This window comes from Lampetra fluviatilis, chromosome 54, assembly GCF_964198595.1.
Source record: "Lampetra fluviatilis chromosome 54, kcLamFluv1.1, whole genome shotgun sequence".
Taxonomy (NCBI): domain Eukaryota; kingdom Metazoa; phylum Chordata; class Hyperoartia; order Petromyzontiformes; family Petromyzontidae; genus Lampetra; species Lampetra fluviatilis.
Genome location: NC_136328.1, coordinates 3,931,450 through 3,949,171, shown reverse-complemented (window position 1 = coordinate 3,949,171; position 17,722 = coordinate 3,931,450). Strand labels below are relative to the sequence as shown.

Here is a 17,722-nt window from a genome sequence, read left to right as displayed (position 1 = left end):
TAGATTAAACGTTGATTCTTACGCTTACAATAGACCGAATCATGTGCATCAGAAATTATTGTTCCCGATGCGCGCAAATTAAATGTTGCATTTCAGCCAATTACGTGAACAACACGTCGCAAACAAGACAATGTATACGATATGCAAATGAGACAGAGGCGGATTTAAAAACTTCCCAAGAATTGGGTGGCAAGGGGTCCCAAAATGTCAAGCTTTTTCAATCGGTCCTTACAAATAAACTTAACATTTTATAACTATTTTTAAATCATTTATATTAAGTTCGCTTGCTTGCTTGCGTGCTTGCTTGCGTGCTTGCTTGCGTGCTTGCTTGCTTGCGTGCTTGCTTGCTTGCGTGCTTGCTTGCTTGCTTACGACCGTGCAAATCTTTCGGTCGTTTTTTAACCCACTTCCCGTGATCCAATCGAGCTGACATTTTCCACACAGACTCGTTGTGCGAGACAATTAATGTTCGTGAAAAAAAAATCCCAAAATTTTACACTTTTTAGGAAATTTTTTTTTATTTTACATATATTCAAATAGAACTCATTCATGGCTTTGGCTGAACGTCACAGTGTAAGAGCCCAGAGCGTAACCCCTCCACAGGCCGTGGCGGAGTAGCGCAGTTGGTAGTGCCCTCGCTTCCCATACCAAAGGTCGCGGGATCGATCCCCGCGTCCTCCACAGGCGAATATATTTTTTAATCCTTTATATTAAGTTCGCTTGCTTGCTTAGGACCGTGCAAATCTTTCGCTCGTTTTTTAACCCACTTCCCGTGATCCAATCGAGCTGACATTTTCCACACAAACTCGTTGTGTGTGACAATTAATTTTCGTGAAAAAAATTCCAAAATTATACACTGTTTAGGGAAAACAAATTAAATATGTAATTACCAATTGCTTAATGGTGGCAGACAATCATCTGACCCATAGGTGGCAGCCATCTCAAGCCAGAGGACGAGAGGACTCTAGCCGCCACGCATATAAAGGATTTATAGTGAAAAACTTTGTTTTTACGGGTTATACTTGTTTTAATTCTAACAGGTAAAGCCCACTGAGCTCTTAGCTCTTTTTCAGAGGCGACCTGGCCACGTGATGATACATCATCATCAACACACGTGGGACATTTATAGCAGGAGGAGCTAAATCATCTCCACGAGCTTTGTTAATATAAATGCGGATGGAGTCGGGCAAAAAAACGCGGAGCAACGCGGAGAAAAATAATCCACGTGACAACCACGTGGAGAGAGAGGGAGGACACACGCGGACTCCAAATATACAACAGCAGGCATTGCCAGGGTCCGGGATCGAAACCCGCGGCCCTCCTTGCACAGCAGGCGAGGGAGATAACATCACCTCGTCACTGAGGCGCCAACAATAATGATACAGCAATTAGATCAGCGTAGTCGTAGTAAATCGTGATGGGCCAAGTCCCTTTGTGCACCCACTTCTTCACGGCTTTGCTCTGCAGATAAGCGGTGACCTCCCCCCACCCGGCTGGGAGTTTGAGGTTAGGGGTCAAGTTCACAGCCCCTTTTACGAAGACGGCTTGCGGCCATGCGCGCGCCCTGGAAGCACGCCGCCTACCCCCCCCCTACCCACGCCAGAAAGACAAACCCACGACGCTTGCGAGCGGTGGCAACTCGCGTTGTCGTGTGATGCGTGACCGACAGTCGACGCTCGCAGTCGTAAGTCACGGGGCCCATGTGCGCACCGCACCTCCGGTGAGCACGTTTGGCTACGTACGGTGCGAAAGAAGTTCAACGCACATACGCTATACACTACCGTGCACTACACTATACACTACGTGATGCAATACCGTACACTACACTATACACTACACCGCGATACTAGATTTAAAACTAATTGCTTTAGAACTACTTTTTGTGTTTAGTTTGTTGTCCTTCCCCCGCACCTCCGATTAGCACGGTCGACTACGTACGGTGCGAAATAAGTTCAACGTACATACGTCCATCTCGGGTCTCGCCTCGTGCGTGGTGAGGCTCACGCGAAAGCTGGCTGGCGGACAGAGATTCGAGGAAAGTCGGAAAGTCGTTGGTCTGTAATGGACCTCGCGAAAATGGTCACCTGACACGTTGTAATACCTGGAGAGCAGAAGCCATGACGGTATTCCCTCGTTATTCACGAACTTGCCGTCCGCGATTTTGGCCATCGGCGAATCGCATCTGGAACTCCACACGACTGCTGCATCGAGAGAAAGTGAGGAGATAAAGTGGTGAGATACAGTGATGAGATACAATTACGCGAAATAAAGTGATGAGAGTTGAAGTGATGAAAGAGAATGTGATGAAAGAGAAAGTGATGTGAGATGAGAAAGTGATGAGAGATAAAGTGATGGGATAAAGTGGAGAGATAAAGTGAGGAGATAAAGAGGTGACATATATAACTTCTTGAGGCTTTAGAAACATCTGCAGACGTTGAACGTACGATATAGAATTTATTTATGTATTTAAGGCAATTCATTATTAGGTTATCGTCGGCCAATATCATTATCTTCGAAATTTGCAATTCACAAGCATCTCCGGAACATATCCCTCGCGAATAACGAGGGAATGCTGTATACATCGGCGATTACGGTCAATAAACCTTCTACAATTCATTCAGATGCGTACGGGTTAAGGCAAGGCACTGGTCAGGAGGTTCAGAAGCAGCATGCGACATTGACCCGAGTACAAGGTGTTACCCTTCCTTAGCTGCACGCACCATTGGTGGGTTCACCCACGCAACGTACACCTTGGAACAAGCCATCCAAAACACTTCACACCTTGGCGAATCGTACGCTACCGTCGCTTGTCAACGGAGACGTTGCTTCAATTTTGCTGAAAATTAAAACGACAAAGAAAATGACCATTTGCATTGACCAAGATGAGAATCTGGCGTTTTCAAATTTGATGCGCAGCCCACAATTATGTGGAATCCACTAATCTACATTTACTGTGTATCGTCATGGCACAGTGAAGAGCATAGGTCGTGCATTGGCCAGCAATCCCAGTCCAGTCAACTCACGGCACCTGGGTCTGTCCCGTACCCTATAGGACACCACAGTGGCGAGATGTTAACTCCCTCGCCTGGTATACAGGAGGGTGTGGGTTCGATTCCAACTCTGACGCCGATGTATTTGGAGTTTGCGTCTCTTCCCCGTGGTTGCGTGGATTTTTCTCCGGGTCCTCCGGTTTTCCCCTCCACATTTAGAATCAACACGCATTTAGTATGTTTGGATGCTATACATTTCCACATGATAAGCCACGTCGTTGAGCTAGAATTTGTGACCAGGTCGCTTCTTAAGAGCTATATAGCTCAGTGGGCTTTAGCTGGTAAAATAGTTTAGTTCGTATCTGTAAACAGTGAGCATTCCACACTGGGTCTTAAGGTGCACCTAGCCTGGCACAATCTCCGTAGGGACGTTGCCGCCCCTGAGAAGAGGACTGATCATAACTGATGATTATGGTGATTATCAAGAGTAATCAATCCTCACAATACATTGACGGAGCTTTTAACAACCCAAACACTGGACCTGTCACAAGTGTTATTGGTACACTACAAATATCCGGTTGGTGTCAAAGTTGGTATACGCTTTGCTGAAAGTTCACGAACACTGAGCACGGCTTGACAATAAGAAACAGTGCTCATCGACTGTTTGCCAGCCCTGGGCAAGTTGCGGAAATTCCATTCTCCCATGGCCAGCCTATCCGAAGGACAATCATTGTTGACTTTCCCACAACGTGGTGCTTATTTTATATGATGATGTCGTTCTCGATTATCCCCTTGGATTGCGAGCCCCCCAACCTCCTGCCAGGCTGCCTGGGGTGGGTGGCATCGTAGACCCCAACCACCCACCGATGGACCTGGGTGGTAAAATTACGCCGGGTCCCAGAAATTGAAGCAACAGAGCAGAGTGATTGAAGGTTTACGTGACCGGGAGACCACACTCTTCACGCAAGACTGGACAAGAACACATATAAATGGCACAGAGGTACGTTTTCACCACAACACTGCACACATCCCGGCCAGTGCTAATTTACCATGACCATACTTCACCACGCTCGTCAGTGGGGGGGGGGGGGTGGTGGCGAAGGCCATGGATGTCACCATGGCCTGGGCCACCAAGAGATCTAAGCTACAAAATAAATCGGCAGACATTACATCTACTTCACAGATCACACAGGGCAGGACAGCATCTCGTTATAATGCTACAAAATAGCACTCCCATCAAAAAAAATGCTTATTGATACCCACATGCTGTGTAGGCATTTTGCTTCTTCCATAAGAGGCTTTTGGGTTTACACATCGCGTAAATGTGTTGTTAAACCCGCCACCACCCGACACAGCACGATTGCTGTATCAAGTAAGTTCTTTACTGTATCAAGTAAGTTCTTTACTTGATACAGCAATCGTGCTGTGACGGTTCCACCTGAAGACGGAAGCTTGTGTTGCCTCCGAAACGTCGTGATTTTTTATTTTACTTTCATTAATTTTAATTATATTCTTTACCTATGTGACTTTACCGAAAAAACCTAAGAGTCTGCTACATAATTGAGCAATTTCTGCTGCAAAGCCTTGGGTCATGAGGGCCCACAAGCCAGAGTGACTAAAAGTTTATTCAAAGCGAACGGATTCCTATCTGCTTATTACTCAAAAGCATGTTGGAATATGGAAACAGTTTTTTTTATACCACTAATTTAGTTGCGAGGTAGCGTTCAGATGCGATTCTTGGAATGACATTCCACGTGCTATTTAATGTCCAACTTGAAGGCAGGCAACGTGCATTGATAATTTCATTATGATCAGTCGCCCGAATTAAGCGAACCACAGGCTCGGAGGCAAATATGTTCATGTGGTGGCAGGTACCAAGGAAAGGAAATTGAAAAATGTTATTAAAAATACATAATTCAGCACATGCCATACCTTCGATTGTTGAAACGAAGCATGTCATGCCAATGTAATTGCTGTAACAGAGTGAACTATTACACCAAGAGCAAATATACATGTTTTAATTCAGCAGTAATTATCTTAGCACAATGCAATGGAGGAAATGATTACACACAGGAATTTGAGTATAGTCTCGTAAAATTACTTACAAACAGTACTAAACCACAAGTATTACACCGAGTTACACAATCCAGTTCGAATGCCCAAAGTATTGGCAAAGCACGCTTTGCCAATACTTTTCTAAACGTTAATTCCCTGTTAATCTGGCAATAGCGCTTGTGGATAATGTAGGGTTACTTTTCTTCATTTTATTTTAATTACATGCGATCAACAACAAAAAGCATTCATCCTGATAATAGAGTGATAAATGGTCACCCTTAGCTTAGCTTAATCCCGATCATCTGATTCAATTTGAGGGGGGGGGGGGGGAATCATTAACGTTCATTGAAAGAACAGCCCGCAAATGACTTTAGATTAGTTTTCTCGCAGCTATTTGTAACGCTTTAAAATTAGTTTTTAATAAATTCATGCAATTGTCAATGTACCCTCTTGCTTGACGCGCGAGTCATATACACACTGCTTATCAAAAAATACGGGACGTACAGACAACATGGCAAAACCAACTCCACGACACTTTCTGTAAAAATGGCGAGAAACTCGTTAAGACAAACAGACAAAAAAAATGTGTGGCGCAGGCTGGAAACAAGAGTAACGTTACGTGCACGAGGTGTGATTTTACGGGCAGAACAAAAACATTCACGATAAAACATGGACAAAAACATTTCCATTACGATAAGAAACCAAAGTAACGAGAACCACGCACGAAAGGACACGCACTCTGGGCAAAGGTCCTACTGACTGCAGCATCCAAATTACCTTCAATTTTGAAATTCGCGAGTCCGACTAATCAACCGCGTACTTCTATTTTTTGCAAAAACAAAACAGTAATCGGGGTGATGCACGGTAACAGCTCGGTATATACGAGTGAAATTATTTTCGACGTGAACACTGTAATGCGAAGGGGGGTTTAAATCTATTTGGGACAAACTTCAATAGTACAGCATACAAATTGTCCAACCCCTTGCGCTTGGACTCTGTGGCGATTCTTCACGTGGGCTGATTGTAAATATCTAACGGGAAAAGCTCGTTTCACACGACCGTTGGGTCCCCCATCGGCGATGCGCGTTGCAACACCGGACAATCGTTCAGGCCGTTTGAGGTTTAGGACAACGTGCGCACGTCCGCCGCTGTTATTGCACACGCTCCGGCACCCGTCGCCCCCCGTAATGATCGTCGGCCTCTCATTGCTGCGACTCGGTCGAAGTCAAAAAGAGCCTCCCGTGCCTGTCGAAGACCCGCCGCTCGCCGGCGTGCGTGCCGCACTCCCACGCCCTGGCCAGCTCCGCGCGGTCGTCCTTGCCCAGCGCCGCGCTGCACAGGCGCAGCTCCCCCAGGAGGCCCGCGGCTTCGTCCAGCTCTCGCAGACGCCCCCCGAGCGGCCCGACCACGTGGCACCCTGGGGCAAGGCGACGACGATGAGCGACAACGCACGTGGGGCACGCGGGCCCGAGGACGGCGAACGATGGCCCCGCGCAACCCGTGTCGTGATTAGACTCACGAGAATAAGGATCACAATCATAATGATTTGCATTTGTCGAGTGGCGCATTTCATCCATTATCAGAGCACAATGTGCCACCGTGTATGGAAAGCCGGGAAATAAGGAGAATCAGGGTAAATGGGCAGAAATAGCGGGGAGGTGAAGGCCAGTTTAAAGAGGTAAGATTGCAAGACAGATATGTAACGATTCTGATTTGTCTTATGAGCAAAGGGTTCCAAATCTCGGGAGCTGCACCGGCAAAAGTCCCACCACCCCAGGCAATGAGCCTTGACCTCAGGGTACTCAGAAGAAGGCAATCCAAAGACCTCAGGGACCCCCCGTTGGAGTGCATAAATGGATCAGTTCCTGTAAATATTGTGGGGTTAAACCATTGAGTGCCTCGTGTAATTTTCACAAATGACAAGAAGTCCACTGAAATTAAGAGGCCACAAATCACGTCGCTTGCAAAAGTAAACAAAGAATCGGTGAGTGTTCAAGGCACTGCAAGGTAGGTTTTAGCCGTTACGCTGTTTATAACTTCTTCGGGAACCGGATCCGTTCCTTGCGATCGCGAAAACACATCATAGCAACAAAGTACCAAGGCCTTACTCCTTAATAATATATGGTTTCAGACATAATTGCGTCACTTGAAACTTGTAAGTGGAACAAGCGGATAGAAAAGTGACATTTCAACTTGCGATTGTTTAACAAATTGAAATACTGTATCTCAATAAAGTAATTACGTATTACCTGTATCTCATAATTAGTTGTACGGAAAAATGACACTCAATAATGTCCCGGCCGCTTTAATACAAGAAGGCAAATGTTTGGACAGTGTGAAAATATAATATGACCTAAGCCCAGTTTGTATCTCCGTAAGATTACATTTCATTGACTGGCAGCAACACAGTGCATAATGCGGCGTGGAAAATGTGACAAGGTGTGTTAAAACTGGATGATTAAATATTGACGTTGTATTAGTGCGGTTCTTCCTTCCACGTGGCCACATGAGAAACACGATGAAGGCCTGCTTAACTCGAATGTCCATCAAACCCCACGATATCGCTTGAAATATTTGGAAAACCTTGATGTGGGTCTTTTTTTTTACCTTACCAATCACAGACTGCATGAAAACGTGAACAAATTAGAAAAAATTTTGTCTCAATTTGGAGACGCGGTTACACACTTTCGTTGCAAATTTGGGCCAATTTCGCCCTCTCTCTAAATTCTGATGCCCTCATTCAATCGGTTTGCACTCAACAGAGGCGGCGTTATATACCAAGATCACAATGCCGTACCTGAGAGGGCTAAAGGCAAAAAACCACGCGACATAACCTTTAAACCGATAAAAATGTGACTGTTGCACAAATGCCACGGTCACCACGGTGGGTGGAAAATATCTCCCGCATTGAATATACCCGTGCCCATCTGTCTCACACATGTAAACTATTGCTACTCTTTCCCGTAGCCGACCCGATCGTCGGGATGCCCCTCAGGATGACTCGACCTCAACACCAGCAGCCTTGGGACTCGTGGAGTTCTTATTCCGGGTAACGATGCGCTCCGGGGGTCCACACTTAAAAAAAAAGCGTACGTTTGAGCAAAAAGAATAAATATAAACAATGTTGTGCACAATTTTGATTTAAAGCTTTCGTGACTGCAGGGATTCATATTATTGGTTCTGTTAGTAAAGTCACGTAGAAGGGAAATAATAAAAATACAGAATAATAAAAATTGTTCTATATTTGTATTTTTATTTTATTATTTCCCTTCTACGTGACTTTACCGAAAGAACCAATAATATAACGCTGTGCACAGTACGATTGTTTCATCTTACAATTGCACATTGCAGAGAGCAAAATATTTTCTTTGACTTTCCAGTGGGGATGATAAACGATTCAAATGTTTTCAGATTGCCTGATGTACTTTGAATATTAAGTGCGTAAATGCAATAAGTATCGGCCTAAGGAGTGCTTTTACTGGTCTAAACAAAATGTATTTCAAGTATAAAATGTCTCTTATCCATCATTTTATTTGCTCATAAATCTGGTTGTTCTCAGGGACCAAAACTTCCTCGATTAGTTCTGTTAATCGCAGACTCCTATAGATTTACAAATACGTTTAGGGACTGACAAAACATCATCAGAATCTGTGTTTACACTGGAGGAATCTGATGAGCTATGACGCTCTTTTTCACCGATGTCCAGTAGGGGCGGGTTAGAAAGTTACAACATCAAAATTACAGGAGTGCAAAGTATGGGAAAGGTAAACAAATCACAAAAAATATATTTTTTAAATGTAAAAAATGTTTTATAAATAACTAATTTCCTTTTATAAACTACATTATTTTACAAAAGATTATTTCTATTTTATCAGGTAAAGCAAACTGAGCTATGAGCTTATTTTTCAGAAGCGACCTGACCGCAAATGATTGCCCAACGAAGTGGCCGATTGCGTAACGAAGTGGCTTATCACGTGATAATAATAATAAGGGACTACATCGACCACAGGGTAAACAAGCAAAACAAAACGATGAATCATCATTCAAAAAAGTCACCGTGACCATGGTGCTTATCTCATGTTTACAGCGCTGAGCCAGTGGTGGAAATTCCCCATTCTGATGGCGGGGTCTGAGTCCATCCAAAGGACAACCACTGCTGACTTCTCCCCCAGTAACGTCTCCTGTGGGGTCACGTGTGGAAAATAAAAAGCTCACGGAGCCGCTGTACATTGCTGGTCATCAATAGGGCATCTCCTGTGTGTAGCCCAGACGTCGCTGCAATAAGGATGGAGGCGATGCTCTCCGGGCACAAAGCACGGCTTGAATTCCTTATATTGTGTGCCTTATATTAAAATGTTCTCTCATACATTCCCATATCCGCCCACGTTTTGATAACAGAAGCTAATTTGCACTGAATAGAGTATTTATTTCTGAATGGTGGGGGGAGTAAAGAAACCTATTTCAGCATCTGCCCATTAATTTGTAATTAAAAATAAACACAAGCTCTTGAGCGTTTTGTCTCAAAAAGCAATGCCCCCCCATTTTGCAAATTCCTCTTGTCAGACAATCCCGACGTCAAAACTGCCCCCTTTTTTGTTCTCAACAAAAATCAATTCATGTCCGCCATCTAAACCGGGGGGGCGGGGGTCACGTACTTACAATTTTTCGGCCAAAATTGAGCCACGTCCTGTAAAAAAATATGCCCTTTGTAACGTGGAAAAGTATTGTGGCTTTTTTTCTGAACCTTGAAAAGCTTTGTCAATGTATGCAATTGCGCACAAAGAGGTTTTGTCAAAACACAAACATGGAATTGATACATAGAATCAGAATATTTATACTGGAGGAATCCGATGAGCTATGAAGCCCTTTTTCACAGATGTCCAGGTATGGCATCGCCCAGGAAATGGCTCGCGGTACGTAACTACGGTCACGCAATTGTGAGCCAATGTTCTTGGTTTTGTGAAAAAAATCTGTAGTCCAGATTGATAACCTAATCCAATTGAAATCCGTTTATGTTACAGTTTTGCTCACGATGCAGCATCTGCCGAAACGAAAAACTGTCCACGTCAACTCGAAATCATGCAAAGTCCACTTTGCTCAGATGCTCCAGTGTTAGAGGCACCACACTCTAAAGTCAGGGTTTCAAGTTGATTTAGTTTGACCGGGTGAGATATCAAGAGACCAACACGAGCCTCATTTTCAAGGGTGACCTGGGGCATTCGTCTGACAGTAAGGGGGGGGGGGGGGCGATGATTTATGCGCATAATCCCAATATAAACATTCGCAGGTGAATTTTCTACTCTTGCGAATGACGTCACGGGGATCTTTTCAATGTCCACTGTGAAGCTGACGGCGCGTAGAACAGTCACGGCTGTTACACACCCGCAGTATTAACCAGGTCAGCCGCCAAAATTCGCACCGTGAAACTCTGCGATTTAGCAGTGAGGACGCTACTGTTGGGCCACGTCAACCACCCTTGATCTCGAGCAATGACATGACGTAAGGTGTAATGATACGTCAATTCACTGATAAATACTGAGACTTAAGCTCAAGACACTGGCAACGAATCACGGAACAAAAATCGATGGCAATTGATTTGTGTGCCACATTGCCCCTACAGACACTAAAGGGCATAACAATTCACCACAACGTAAAAAAAAACAATCTACTGGTGTCAATCAATCGTTGTGCTCAATGACTGTTGCAAATACACCAGAGCCTACTTACTATATAATAGTCTGTTGTAAAGTAGTGTTCATGATTAAAGTTGTGATTTTATTTTGTGCAAAAAAATCCAATAATTATCCAACTGAATGTTCATCGTTGTCGAATGGGAGATTATTGTCCTATTTTAAAAACAACGTAAGAGCTTGTGAATTAAATATATTTCAACAAAAACAGTAAAGTTGGAAGAAAAAATTACGTGCACAGCACCTATTACATAAACCGGTGATGTGATGAGATGAGATAAAACATTTGCAATTTACTGAATATAATGGCAGAAATAAAAACAATTACGTCCATCAAATAGGCTAAGCAAGAACACGAACACAAAAATTACTACTTAAAAAAAAAACACATTTCCAGCGTATATGCGACACCTCCAATTCTCATTCGCTTCCTTTAATCTTGCAACCTCTACGGACGTACTATCCGATGATAAAAAAAAACATTTTTTAGAACCGCATTGATTGTCATTAACTTGACGGCACAGCGCGTGGCTATTTCACCGACAGCAAATTAAAGGCACGCAAATGTTATGTGTGTGCATGCGCGTGTTCCCCTACGCGCGTGTGACTTTTAATAAAGTGGCGCGTGTTTGCACATGATGATTTGTGTCGGTGTCCGTGAATACAGAGTTGTGCATTTACCCGTGTGTAAAAACCGGTCTCTGTACGATGCTCGCATTACGAGGGCCCGTTGTAAATTCAGTTTCTAACAATGCACGGGATCCGTGAGTTGGTGCTGTCAATAAAAAAATAGATTCCAGCTATATTCTCAACCAATACGGAGTCTCCCTGTAATTATTTAATAATAATAATGTCATGCCAACGTGATGACCAATCACAGCAGAATATATACTAAAACTAAATTTAAATACTTTACAATTTGTATTTTTTTTACTATGTAAGACCCACTGAGCTATATAGCTCTTTTTCACAAATGATTGCCCAACGAAGTGGCTTATCGTGTGTACATTTATAGCAGCCAATTACTCTAAAAGCATCTTTAAAAATGTGGAGGGAAAAACCGGTGAACCCGGAGAAAGATCCACACTACCACGGGGAGAGAGAACATGCCAAACTCTAAATGCACAGGCGTCAGCGTCGGGATCGAACCCGCAACCTCCTGTATACCAGAGAAGGTAGTTCACATCTCCCCACTGTGGCACCCTCTATGCAGTCACGGCACTCGTTCACGCACTCGTTCACGCAAGTTCAATCCCCTAAGGGCGACGCCGAGTGATACATCTCAACCGGCCCGCGGGGACCTCCATTACCAGCCTGCACTGACTGGCGTGGTGAATTATGACCAAAACAACCGCTGTGACCAAAACACCTTGGGAGGACTTCACCCAATATTGGATTGCTAAATGGCTAAGCGGTGCAACGAAGAGCCACTTGGCAATCGGTGAATATTACTCGCCACGAGTGAACTATTTGATAAACCCACTAATTTAAAACGATTACGACACAAATTGCCCATATCTAAATAACTATATATATGTTGGGACCGCTAAAGTTACGCTACGGCAGGCGGTACGGGCAAGCGAAATATCTTGCTCTGCGCTCACGGACTTTTCGTCTTTGTGTGTGTGTACGTCGGTAGACTAGTTTTGCGTGCGTCTGCATACCGGTGAGGTTGAGGTATTCGAGCCCCTTAGCCCGCTCACGTAACGCCCCCAGGAGGATGTCGAGCCCGCAGCAGGTGACGTCCGGGTTTCCAGACAGGTCCAGCCAGGTGAGAGACTTGTTCTGCACCAATGTCCTGTAGGGAAGGGACCGCGGGTGAGTAAAAAGTAAAAAAAAGCAACAGGGGCAAAGCCAAACCACATTACAGTCGCACAGCGCGCATTCGTAGAACACCTAAACGTTGACGCATCCCTGTACGGCTACCTCTCGTTTTACGCGGGGGTTGTGTTGTTGAAAAATGGCGCGTAGCGCGAAAAAACATGTACAGTAATCATAATTTTCCCACAAGAAGTAAAGGCAATGGTTGGGGTTCGGAAGCGCAAGCTATCGAACCTCACTCTTACGTCTACATATTTCACCGGTTACAGTACACATTATATTTACAATACAACCCACACACGTAATAAAGACAGTAACAGCCTATTTAAAGGAAGAAAATGAAAAAATTTAGTAAAAGAAAAATATTTCTAATGCGTAGTGAGATGCATATTGGGAAGACAAATGTGTGCACAGGATAAAGTTCACACGGACAAGGTCTTCAAAGTGGTGTGTGAGAATAAGCAGCTGATGCTGCCCGCGCTTGTGGTTGTCGTACTGCTGCACCTCGGGCATTATCGCGACTGAACTTTGTGGCCTGACTAACTTACTTCAGTCTTAGTGCGCGCATCACAAAATTAAGTGTCAATTCATCTAACGTGCTCTTTCGAAATCACATTACTCCGCTGGTGAGTCGGAGGAGTTAAAATGGTGGGAGAGGGGGCATTGAACAGCAAAACCTCTTCTACAAAGTACAGTAATATAATTAAAATTTACATGTGTTATTATTTTATTAACGCTCTATGGGGGGCTGCTGTCTGGCCCTTTTTGCGGAGTAAAAAGTTCAAATAAACGTCAGAGTCTTCATTGAAAAGATCATTCGGAGATAAGACCTCAGCTATGACAAGAACCAACTTTTGCGCACGCAAACGACTTGGTTTTGAAACGGGCAAAAGCGCGTGTTCTTAAGCAACGGTGAAAAAGCGAAGATGTACAGCGAAGTGCCAACGTTCCACGGAGAAGGCTAGCACCCGGGGCGCAATAAATAACTCTAAATTTCTGTTTTTACGAAATAATGTCATAAGCTCTAAAACACTCATATTTCTATTGCCGATGAGTGAAGCTGATCGTCGCCTTGGTGTGATATCAATGCCGAGTGGATCGGCCTTGAAATTGTCCACATTGCCGAGCCAATAGCCGAGATGGATTCGTGTGTCCACATTAGCAAACAAACATCCTTCCCGTTTGTCAACAAAGCGTGTTTGTGGGGAAACCTGTCTGTACTTTTTTGCGAGAAATAAGCTTCCCTCTTGTTTATATATAATTTGTTGAGGAAGTCCATCATCAGCATCATCAACTAGAACGTACTTATAAGATGAATTAGAAAACTACACGCGCATGTTAATTCTCTATATTAGCATATATTTGATCTTTCTCGGAATATAATTGTCATCTTCACATCTATCAAATTCACCCTTACACTTATCGTGTGCGCCATCGTCACTAAAAGCACTCTGCTTCCTTTGTATTACGGAGGGAAGGTGGCGCCATACACATTCATGGGTGTGCATGGATAACGCAGATGCGTTATCGATGATGCCAAATGCCTAATGCATTTTCTACGAATGCCCGCGAGCCCAAACGTTCTAACACGAGTGCTCGCAACGACCGGCGCCAATGCGTCACAGTTTGCTTGGTAATGTGCTTCTTTTGTTTACAGACATCATGGAGGTCGCATTAAAATAATACATTGCCGTCATTTAGAGTGTTGTAAGTGCATTTCAAGGCACAGGCACTCCCCCAAAAGTACAGAGAAACGTTTACGAACGCAGCCACTGGTGCGCCATCGCGAAACAAGAGAATTACAAAATCCGGCGAAATGTTGGAATTGTGGTCTGGGGTATGGAGACCGAACGGATTTATTTATTTTCATTTATTTTCTCTGCGATTTTTTTTTCTTAAGTGTATTTTTCTCGTTATTCATGTATTCGTTTTTTTTTTGCTAAGTAGTGGGGTTTGTTTTTGTATTATCTGTGTACGCAACTGGATAATTGATGTGCAGCATTGTGGTATGCAATTGCATGAAGCTATAGAAAATTTAATTATTATTATTACATCAATTGCTGGTGTGCTCTTAACCACTGTTGACTTCCCGAAAAACAGTAATCATTTCATTGACTGCGAACCACTGACAGATTGAATTCACCCCAAACAACAGCACAAGCAAGGATACTACTATACAATGTTAACAATGTTCAACACGCAAAAAGTTAAGTGGACTCAGTGAGCTAATGTTGTGACCCTTTTATCATCTGAATATATATAAAAAGGCAAAGTTGTGAATATGTGTGTCTGTTCAAAATGTTTAGCGGATTTCCCGACATGCAACAAACTGGAAATTTGCCATGTGGGTACTTTCCAGACTGTACACGATGCAAAAATTATAAAAATACACTTTTTTTTTTGGGGCGGGGGAGCTCAATAATGCATACTGTATATTTTTTGCACAGCAAGTGAGCTGTGACGTAAAATCTGTCATGTGACCCGCGCATGTGGAAGCGTAACGCATTGTAGTGTAGCGGTTAGCGCGCTGCGCTACGAACCCGGCGACCCGAGTTCGACTCCCGCTCACGGCCACCCCTAGGTCCACTCAGCCTCAAACAATTAACTGGTGTGGTGTGTGAACATCGCCACTGGGGAGACAAAGGTGGCCGGACGTGGTGAATTAAGTCCCGGGCGAAGCCGGGGTAGTAAAGCTAGTTAAACATAAACGTAGGTATTATCTGTTTAAGAGTCAGGAATATATTATTACTATCGTGTTCGTGCATTTATAAAAAATATCTATATGGTAACATGTGACCATTATGTAAATGGCAGTGCCGAAAAGCATTTGGTTTATCTGTTCCATAAAACAACGCAACATGCCATGCGTAGACACTGCAACGCAACATATGCTCACGCACTCCCGTCCTCAAGCTCACGCTTACCGGCTGAGTTCCCGCAGCGAGGCATCGTTGAGGTTGTTGGAGGAGATGTCCAGGTGAGTTAATGCACACGACTCCTAGGTGAGATAATACCAATGTTGACATCCATTCATCTGTGTAACGGCTGCTTAACCCTAATTAATTAAGAAATACAGTTTTCCAAAAAGCACTGCCTCATGTTGTGGCAAATAACACCTCTTTATAATTAAATGTATTAAAAAAGCAGAGCGATCCATATCTGTTTTGACGTGGGCCAGGTGGCTGATTAATGGCAAAATTATCACCATTGATTAGCATTTAATCAATACATTGGCACGTGTGAATACCGTCTTTGTCATCGTGACAATTCTGTCAGGGTGGTGGAGGGATAATGAGAAGAAATTTGGCATAAACCTACCCACGTGGCCCATGCCAAAAACGATGTGGATCATTGTATTGACGACGGTAAAATCAAAAAGCAGCATACCATTGGTGCCTGCACAGTGCCAGCTATGACGTACGGATCGGAGACAATGGACGTTAACGAAAAGAATGGAGCAAAAGGCTGAAACATCTGCAAATAAGTATGGAGAGATCTAAGGTTGGAATTGATTGTTGACATGAGTACAACAGTGACCTCACATATCTGTTTAATGTTCCTGCACGTGTCCAAAAATAATCTAACCAAGCCTACTTGCCGCTACACGGAATCTATTATTTAACATGTGTGTGCAATATTTATTTTATTTGCTAAACTTTATTTTGTTTGTTTTGTTTTTGCCATTTTGGTGGCTCACCCAGGTCACTGTCACGAAGCAGAATATCCTTGATTCGAGAGTTCTCACCTGGTCAAACAAAACTAACTTAAAAGAACTGGCAATATAACAGGTGTTAAGATGTTAAAACACCAAACAGAAACCTTTTGCAAGGAATCATGTATGCACTAACCACACATACTTGTGGTGAACATGCAAACAAAAACATGCTCTGGTAATATACCCACTGTCTTTGAAACTGATTGGTCCACACCAGAAAGAGCTTTCTTTAGAGCATATTATGGATATTTACACATATTTAATAAAACACTGCAGAGACACGAAGAGAACACACAAAACACCACTCAAGCTCAACACTGAACACTCACTTTCAGATTAAACCACTAACCTTAAAAAATATAAGACATTTTTTTTTTCTTGAACAGCAGGGCAACGTGGGAAAGTAACTTCAGGTTCACTCTCATATGGGACCTGCACTCCACTAGGGTCCTGCAATCCTCCTGCCACTGATCGTGGCTCGTGATGGATAAACTTGGAACGTCCAGGGGTGGAATGTAAAGAAATATGATTTCCCCCTTTTTAACCATGAATGCGTCAACCTCTGTGCTTTCGTTTTGATTTCATAGCAGCAGTGCCTTGGGACAACCCTTTTTAAAGGCCGGATGCCAGCATTATTTCATTATTATTAGGAGCATTGATTTCCGTCACAGGATTAACAATTGGAACAGGAACTCTCGCAGTGAATATTGTATATTGCCTCTTGTTTGCAACTCGACATTCAGTCATGCAGCAAATGTTTCGCAAAGTTCATGCGGTGGTAACAAAGCATGGAGTTGTTTTTGTTCTTGCCGCGGGAAATATTCAATTGTTTGTTTGTTTCTTTGTGCCAAACATGTTGAATACATAGCATTCATTATTAAGGGTATGGCAAACCTGTTCGAAATGATGGTAGAATGTTTTCCCCTTCAAAACTCGCGGGATTACGCTCAAATGAATGCAGTCACATGCGAGCGAACATCTATTTTTCACATTATTGCCTCTGGTAGATACTGGATTATGCAATAGGTCAGACCTTGAGAATGAGGCACCGCTGGGAGGGCCCATGGGAGATACAGGATAAAGGGACTTAAGATTCAAGAATGGCACCTTTTGATGGATATTTTATGAGCTGTTAAATTACACACCAACTTTTGGACAAATCTGACCCATGCCGATATCGAGCGGTGGTGTTTTTATATGTAAAACATTGCCGAGCATGTCATACCTGTCGACCGATTTGTTTGTTGAATACAAATTAAAATGCATTTTAAAATGAAAAGAATATGAAATAAAACAATTCTTTAAACAAATCACACGAAAGCAGGGCAATATATGCCATTGAATGTATTCCTTTACGTCAGTGCATACATCTGTAACATGGCCACGAAACTGAGAAAAAGTGAGTGGTTTCCTGCTCATATGAGCATTGAGGCATTGGTGCTGACTTCCTG

General features: G+C 43.4%; 1 protein-coding gene across 1 annotated transcript in view; it reads right to left on the bottom strand.

Annotated features, from left to right (window-relative positions):
* Positions 1 to 5,691: 5,691 nt before the first annotated feature.
* The window catches only part of TONSL (tonsoku like, DNA repair protein), an 82,587-nt gene continuing 70,556 nt past the window's right edge, over positions 5,692 to 17,722 (bottom strand). Inside the window, exons 27-29 of the mRNA XM_078879590.1 lie at positions 15,481 to 15,554; positions 12,400 to 12,533; positions 5,692 to 6,462 (exon numbers count right to left, since the gene is read on the bottom strand). Coding sequence (XP_078735716.1) covers positions 6,248 to 6,462; positions 12,400 to 12,533; positions 15,481 to 15,554 — 423 coding nt within the window. The 3' untranslated portion in view covers positions 5,692 to 6,247. The remainder of the gene's footprint in view (positions 6,463 to 12,399; positions 12,534 to 15,480; positions 15,555 to 17,722) is intronic.